The following is an 8,094-nucleotide window of genomic DNA, read 5'->3' on the forward strand; positions in this document are numbered from 1 at the left end:
ACCTACCAATGAGTATATATGGCCTCACAATGACTCTGTGACCTTCACAAAAACTCATTTAGTGCTAACGATGACTGTGAGTCCTCACAATTACCTAATGTAAACTTCACAATGATGATAAATGCCTTTAAAATGACTGAGTGACTTTCACAATAACTGATGCTCTTCAAAATGACTCTGTGTAACCTTCACACTGAGCCTGAGTAACCCTTACCATGAATTTATATGCCCTCAAAATGACTTATTTGACCTTCACAATGACTTTATGTACCCACACAATGACTTCTCTGTCCTCATAGTGACACAGTATGACTTTCACAATGACTCCTTGTTACCTCACAGAGACTTGTGTGCACTTTATGACTCTGTGTGACTCTCACAATAACTTTCTGTGACCCTCAAGTTTCATGCCCTCAGAACGACTTTGTGTGTCCTCATAATGAGATTATACACCCTCACAATTACTTTCTAACATCTTCACAATGATGTATGACCTTCACAATGAGTGTACTCTCAAAATGACTCATTATGAGCTTCACAATGTATGTTTTCTCAAAACACTCACTATGACCTTCACTGTGGTCTTTGTGATAGATAGCCACAGTGACTTGATATGCTCTCACAATGCTTTGTGTTCCTTCACAATGACTGTGTGGCCATCACAATGACTTTCTGTGATTTCTTTTTACCCTCACAATGACTTGGTATGTCCTCATAGTGACTCTGTGGAATAATTACTAAAGTTTTGTTGTGACCTTATAATGTATGTATCCATAAAATGATTTTGTCTGACTGTGATGATTATTCTATAAGCCCTTCACAATGACTTTTGTGTCCTCACAATGATTTAACCTTCATACTTTGTTCTCACAATGAGATGTAATTCTCATAATGACTTGTATGCCCCTCTTAATGATTCTGTGTGATTTCACTATCAAGTGTGACCTTCAAAATCATGCTATGTGATCCTCCCAATGACTTTGTGTGTCCCTACAATGACATTGTATTCTCTCAAAATGACTCTGTTTGTCCATCACAGTGGCTCTTTGTGATCCTCACTATGACCTGTATGTCAATGACTGTGTATGAACTTCATGATATTTTTATGTCTGCCTCACCACAACTTTGTGTGACTTTACAATGATTTTCCATGCCCTCAAAGTGACTAGTATGTGTACTCACAACATACAGTGTAAGATTCATAATGCTTTTGTGTGCTCTTATAATGACTCTATATGCCCATGACTCCGTGTGCCCTCACAAAAATTATGTGCCTTCACAATGATTATATGCCATCAAAATGACTGTATGACATTTATAATTATTTGTGCCTTTTCCAATGACTTGTATACACTTAAAATGAGTTGTGAGCTCTCACAATGACTTTGTCTAACTTCCCAAATGACTCTTTATAACCATTCCAATGACTGTATTGCCTCACAATGACACTGTGTGACCATCACAATTAATTTGTGAGCCCCCAAATGACCTTAAAAATGAATGACTATGACCTTCATAGTTACTTGAATGCCATTACAATAATGTTGTGTGACCTCACAAATGACTCTGTGTTCCTTTAAAATCACTCTGTGATGACTTTCACAAGGACACTTTGTGATTCTCACAATGATTTGTGCATCATAACAGTGAGTGTGTGTAACCTTCATAGTGATTTTTATATAGCCTCACAATAAATTTGTCACCTTTACAATTTCTTGTGTGACTTCTCATTTACTCTTTGTGCCCTTACCACCCTCATGTGCCCTTCACTATAGATTTGTATTTCAATGATTCTGTGTGTCCTCATAATGACTCAGAATAACTTGTGTGTCCTTATTATTCTCTGAGCCTTCCCAATGACTATGTCCTTTCACTAGGACTCTACTTGACCTTCACAATTACTTTGTGTCTTTCACAATGACTAGTGTGTCCTCATGGTTACAGTATAATCTAGCAGTGACTCAGTGTGCTCTCACTGTGATGTTTTTGTGAACATCACAATGATTTTGTGCCCTCACCATAACTTCTGTGCCCCCAGAATGACTCTGTGTGCCTCCACAAAGACTTTATGTGATCTCAACAATGGCATTGTGCCTCTTCATAATGATTTAGTGTTTCTTCGTGGTGATTCTGTGTGACCTTTACAATGACTCTTTGTGATTGTCACAATGATTTAGTATGGCCTTCATAATGGCATCCTGTGCCCTCATAATAACTTCTGTGTCATCATAATGACTCTGTGTGTCCACACGATGGTTTTGTGTTCTCTGTGACCTTCACAATGCCTCTTTGTGATACTCACAATGACTTTGAGTTCCTTCATGAAGACTATACGGCCTTCTGAATAACTCCTTGTAACTCTCACAATGATTACTGTACCCTCCTGAGCCTTTGTAACAATTACATTGATTGTGTGACTATAATTATGACTCTGTGACACTCACAGTGATACATTGTGATACTCACAATGACTTTCTGTATTTTCACAATGACCTTATATGACCTCACAATGAGTATGCGTGGCCTCACAATAACACTGTTATTAAAGAAATATGAGGGTCCTCATGATGACTCTTTATGATGTTCCAAATGACATTACGTTGCCTCACAATGAATAACTATGACCATTACAAAGACATTGTATGCCCTCTCAATAAATTTGTGTGGTATTCACAATGATTTTGGGTGACCTCCACAATAGGTCTTTTGTGCGCTCATAATATATCTCTATGAACTTACAATGAATTTGTGTGCCTTCATAATGACTCTATATTCTTACAATGACTCTCTATACCCTCACAATAAAATATGAGCCCTTATAATAATTATGTGTGACTCTCACAATGACTTTATGTGACATCATAACGATTTTGTTTGACCTTCACAAAGAATCATAATGAATGTGTGCCCTCACAATGACTCTCTGTGACCTTCACCATAATGGTATATACCCTCATAACAATGACTCTGGCTTTACTGTGACTCTGTGTGACTTCACAAAGATCTTGTGTGCCCTCATAATGAGTTTATGTGTCCTCACAATAATTATGTTTGCCTTTCACAATGACTGTGTAATTATTATACTATCTCTGTATGACTTTGACAATGACTGTGCAATTCTTCCCACGACTTTGTGCATCTTTATAATGACGTTGTGTATCTTTACAATGATTTTGTGTTCCCTCATGACTTCTTCTGTTCTCACAATGACAGTGTGACTTCACAATGATTGCATGACCTCTACAATGACTCTTTGTGAATTTCACAATGACTCTGCATGATCTAATAAGTGACTCTGCATGCCCTCACAATGAGGCTGTATAATCTTCCCAAGACCCCTTGTGACCTTCACAATGATTTGTGTGCTCTCATAATGAGATTGTGTAATCTTTACAATGGCTGTGTAATCTTCTCAATGACTTTGTGTTCCCTCACAATCACACTGTATGACCCAAACAATGGCTTTGAGAACTCACATTCACTTGTATATCCTCACAAATGACTTTGTATGCCATCATTATTGACTCCATGTGACCTTCAAAATTATTTGTGTTCATTTACTGATGTGTGACCTTCACAATGACATTGTATATCCTCAATGACTATTGAGCCCTCACAATGACTATATGATATGTCACAATAACTTAGTGTACATTAAAAATTATTATTTGGTCTTCTTATGACTATGTATGACCATATTACCCTCACAGTTAGTCTATGTTGCCCTCATAATAAGTTATTGTGTCCTCTTTAACGACTGCTTGTCCTTCACAATGATCTTGTGTATCCTAGCATTGACTTAGTGAGACTTTCAGAATGACATTTTGTGGCCTCTCAATGACTTTGTGTGTCTTCACAATCATTTGTGTTCTCTCTCCAGATGACTGTGTGCTCACATAGTTACTGTGTGACCTTCAAAATGACTTTATATGCCATCACAATGACTCTGTGTAACTCTTCCAACACATCTCTGCTTAATGGTCCCAGTAACTTTTTTGTGATGTTCACAATGACTTTGTGTACTCTCACAAATGACCTTGAATGCTTTTTACAATGACTATCATGCTCACAATGACTTTCTGTGACCTTTACATTGACTCTGTGTTCACTCACAGTGACTCTGTGACCTTCACAATGCCTTTGTGAACCCTTACAGAGATGTCCGTGCTCTTGCAATTGTTCTGTGTGATCTCCAGGAAGACTTCTTGCCTTCACAATGATGGAGTGACCTTAATAATGGCTCAGCTTGACCTTCACAATGACTTTTGTGACCTTTGCAGTGATTTATGTGCCCTCATAATAACTGTGTGATCTTTACAATGACTCTTTTGACCCTCACAATGACTGTGTCTTCCACAATGGTTCTGTGTACCCCTCACTCTGGCTTGTGTGTCACTCTCCATTTCATGACACACACATGAATTTTTGAAGCAAATTCATTTTGACTTGACACATAAGAATAACAAGTATCAATTTTATTCAAAATTTTAAAAAAGCACTAAAAAAGGTTTATATTGGAAAGCGATAACTTTACAATTGATAAATTCCAGTATGTAAAACAGTTGTGATGAAATCTAAGCTGAAACAAACTATCTTAAGAGCCATGATTGTTTCTCTTTCCTTTTCTGTTCTTTTTCTTCTAACACAGACAGCAGCACTTACACTAACAGCAGCAGTAACTCTTCAAAGTAGAAAATACCACCATTCAAAATATATTCCATATATTCAAAATAGAAAACACATGACTTGACCTGACTGATTCAAAAGTCCTTGTCCTGGCTTCTGCAATGTGAAAGGTGGCGCTGGTGCCCTCTACATCTCAGATGCCTCTCTATACCAGTGTCTGACATCAGAACACCAGTTCTTATGTAAACAGCCTTGTAAGATGTTCCAATAATGTGAAGTGCAGGTTGTAGTTTTTCCCTCTTGTTTGCAAAGAATGTGAAATGTAAAACAACATTGCATGTCTCTAGAGTGTCTGGTGGGAGGATGTCTCCTTTCTTATGCTAATCCAAGATCTTCCAAGTGCAGTATCAAATGAAATCAATTTTTAACCCTCAGGATTTCTCTTCTGATTAAAAGTGATGTTTCAGGATTTTGGGCCAGAGTCTCCCTTCCGTCAGACTGGCTTTCCCCAGCTGTGTCTGTCTTTGAAGTCCATCAGGGCTCGGCATGTGGAAAATATCTTCAGGTTACACAAAGGAACACAACCCTGCTGGCTTTGATCATCCCTGTCATAACAGAGATGATTGGGTTGCAAGCAATGACACACACATGTGCATGTGGAGGCCACTCAGGGGAGCTCAGCTTGCATCCTCATGGACGTCTGCTGCTTAAATCCTAAATACTTTACGACATCCCTAAAGTCAGTTCTCATAATAACGGTTGGGGACACACAAACAAAAATGTCAATAGGTTATGTCTGGACACCATGGGGACATACAAGCAGATGTAGGCTACCACGGGATGCTCTATGATAGTGTTCCTCCTACATCTGGTAAAAGAACAGACCGCATGAGAAGCAATAGATATAGACAGGCCAGAAGACACACATCAAAAAGCTATAATTAGGAATAGAGAGAGGCTACAGGAAGAGAAAACCATCGGGGTAAACAGAAGATTAAAAAAAAAAAAAACCAAGCATAGGAAGATAGCATCTCGATGTTTGGTGTTAGAGTTCAGTAAAAGAGCTCGATTTAAGCAGGGCAGCTTCAGAACAAACAGGCTAGTGAATTCTCTTACACTGATGCTCACAGATCAGGCTCCTTTTAAAGTGTGAATGGAACAGAGCAACAGCAGAGGGTTGAAAGGCTGAGGTCAGATCTACTCATGTAAGTTCAAATTGGAAACCAAGGATATCTTGCTCAATGAAGCCGTAGGGCAAAGGATGAGAGAAAATGAGCCCTAGTTCTTCCTTAGCCTTAGAGATTGTTCTGGAAGGTAAATGCCATCATGGAAGAAGAGGGAATACCTTATACAGCATCCCACATCAGAATGCTGTATTACAAAGCCTTGGTTAGACTAGATGGCAGCAGGGATTCGGTTCTCCCAGACTGGGCCAACCATGCTCTTCCATGTCTGGTTCTAATGTGCAGTGCGTTCTCACTGAAGGACTCTTCAGAAGGGTGCTCGGTGTGCTGAAGCCTTTTGTATAAGCTCTGGTGTAAATCACAGATTACTAGACTCATAAATATCTCCTTCCTCCTTTCTATATAAGAAATCTGGACCTTGGAAATTTAGCACAGGGCAGCACTAATACAGGCATTCATAGTGACCATGTTCACAGCCAGGCTTCAGGATATGCATAGTAGGTGGTTTTAACTTTACAGTGATGCCCTCTGCTCTTCTATCTCTCCACCTCCCGACCTGCTATATTCTTAACCACATTCACAGCCACTTTCAATAACCAAGACTTCCTCTCCGGTCAATGCTGTTGTACATTGTTGGGGAAGAGGCCAAAGGAACTGCTCGTAAGGGATAGGCCAGTCAACTTCACCAAACTACAGTTCAGGCAGGGCTACAAAGCCCCTTCAAACCACTGAAGTATACCAATCTGCTGATTAGAAAGTGCCTTTCTTCAACAAAAACACCGAGAGCTCTGCCTAAAAATCAAAGTCATCTGCTAAAGGCTTTTTCACAGGGTAATGGATTATTTCTAAAAGAGAATGTCTATGAAAGTTTATACTCTGGGTCTTGTGAAACCACATTCACCATGAACGTAAGAAGGAGCCAGGCTGGGTTCTGCCGTGCCCACAATCTCGCAGGCAGCACATTCCACCCATGGGTCCTTCAAATTGGCCCCAGCTAAGGTTCTTGTTTAGGAAGAAGCGCAGGTCTCGAGGCCGCCTACAGTCTCTCCTTGTTTCTTGCTGGGGTTTCAGCTTACAGCTGGTCTGGCTCAGAGGCAAGTGGCTGAAAGGATGGAAATGCTGCCGGCTGAAAGGATGGAAATGCTGCCGGCTTGGTTCAGGTTTATTTTTCCTTCCATAGAAGGTCAAGACTGCTCAGTCTGTAAGCCTCACCACAGGCGTGTCCCTACCCACACCTCCAGGTCAGGAAGATGGCCTTCAGGCATCCTAAAACAGCAACAGAGGAAATGCTTGAAAAATTGTATCTTCTACATTAAACCTGCTGCTTGGTCATTCTAAAACTGACTGTGCATAGACAGCTACTGAGAGTAGCATCACATACCCAAGCATCCCATACTGTGTCCTCTCAGCTTCTCCTACCTTCTGTGCCTCCGGTTGAGTTATTTATGCATTTGTTTACTGTTTTGAATTGGGGGATGCTTGTGTCTTTGGTGCGTACGAAGTCAGAGAACAACTTGCAGGAATTAGTTCTCTTCTCCCACCATGTCAATTCCAAGGATCAAACTCAGGTCATTAGTCTTGGCTGAAAGCACCTTTACCAGTGGAGCCATATCACTGTTGACATTAAAGGATGTTTAAAAAGTAACGCCACGAGGGCCTGCACCATAGATCCTGGGTAAAGTACCTGCTTTGCATAGAGTTCGACCCCTAGAACCCCTGGTAGAAGGAGAGAACCGGCCCCTGAAAATTATCCTCTGACACCCACATGTGCTTCTCAGATCCAAGAACAACAAAAAACATCATTGTATGACCACCAAGCAAGCTTTTCCTGTAAGGAAACAAGCTAGCTTCCTTCTCTCAAAGATCTCAACAACAGACACCATGCATCCCTCAGGTCTGCTTCCTCTGCTTGGATGGGCACAGGGAGAATGAAATTTAAATGGACTTAAGGATGCTAAAGGCAGCTCCCACACCTATATACTTATCCTGAATCAGGAGCATCACCATCAGATCCTGGGTGGTCTTAAAGCACCCACAAGAACACTAGTGTGTAAAAATACTGGTTCGAGAAACAAACTCATCATGCTTTGGAAACGATAGGCCTCACGCCAGGGCTGGAGCTATTTCCGGTGGGAGTAATAAGAACCTTTCTGAATTCCAAATGAACCTGTGCAATGGAGCCAAGTCAACTAAGAATCAAACTTACAAAATGGACCCAATGATCTAGATGCTCCATGCTTTGTTTCCTAATAGGAAGCTGCTAAAGAAAAAAGGTCTTTTTTTT

At 40.3% G+C, this 8,094-nt stretch overlaps 1 protein-coding gene across 2 annotated transcripts in view; it reads right to left on the reverse strand.

Annotated features, from left to right (window-relative positions):
* Positions 1-4,454: 4,454 nt before the first annotated feature.
* Tnfrsf19 (TNF receptor superfamily member 19) overlaps positions 4,455-8,094 on the reverse strand; it is a 91,845-nt gene continuing 88,205 nt past the window's right edge. For both annotated transcript variants that reach the window (XM_031362944.1, XM_031362945.1), the window contains exon 10: positions 4,455-7,076. In XM_031362944.1, the coding sequence (XP_031218804.1) occupies positions 7,068-7,076 (9 nt within the window). In that variant the 3' untranslated portion in view covers positions 4,455-7,067. The remainder of the gene's footprint in view (positions 7,077-8,094) is intronic.

This window comes from Mastomys coucha, unplaced genomic scaffold, assembly GCF_008632895.1.
Source record: "Mastomys coucha isolate ucsf_1 unplaced genomic scaffold, UCSF_Mcou_1 pScaffold9, whole genome shotgun sequence".
NCBI classification, from domain to species: Eukaryota; Metazoa; Chordata; class Mammalia; order Rodentia; family Muridae; genus Mastomys; species Mastomys coucha.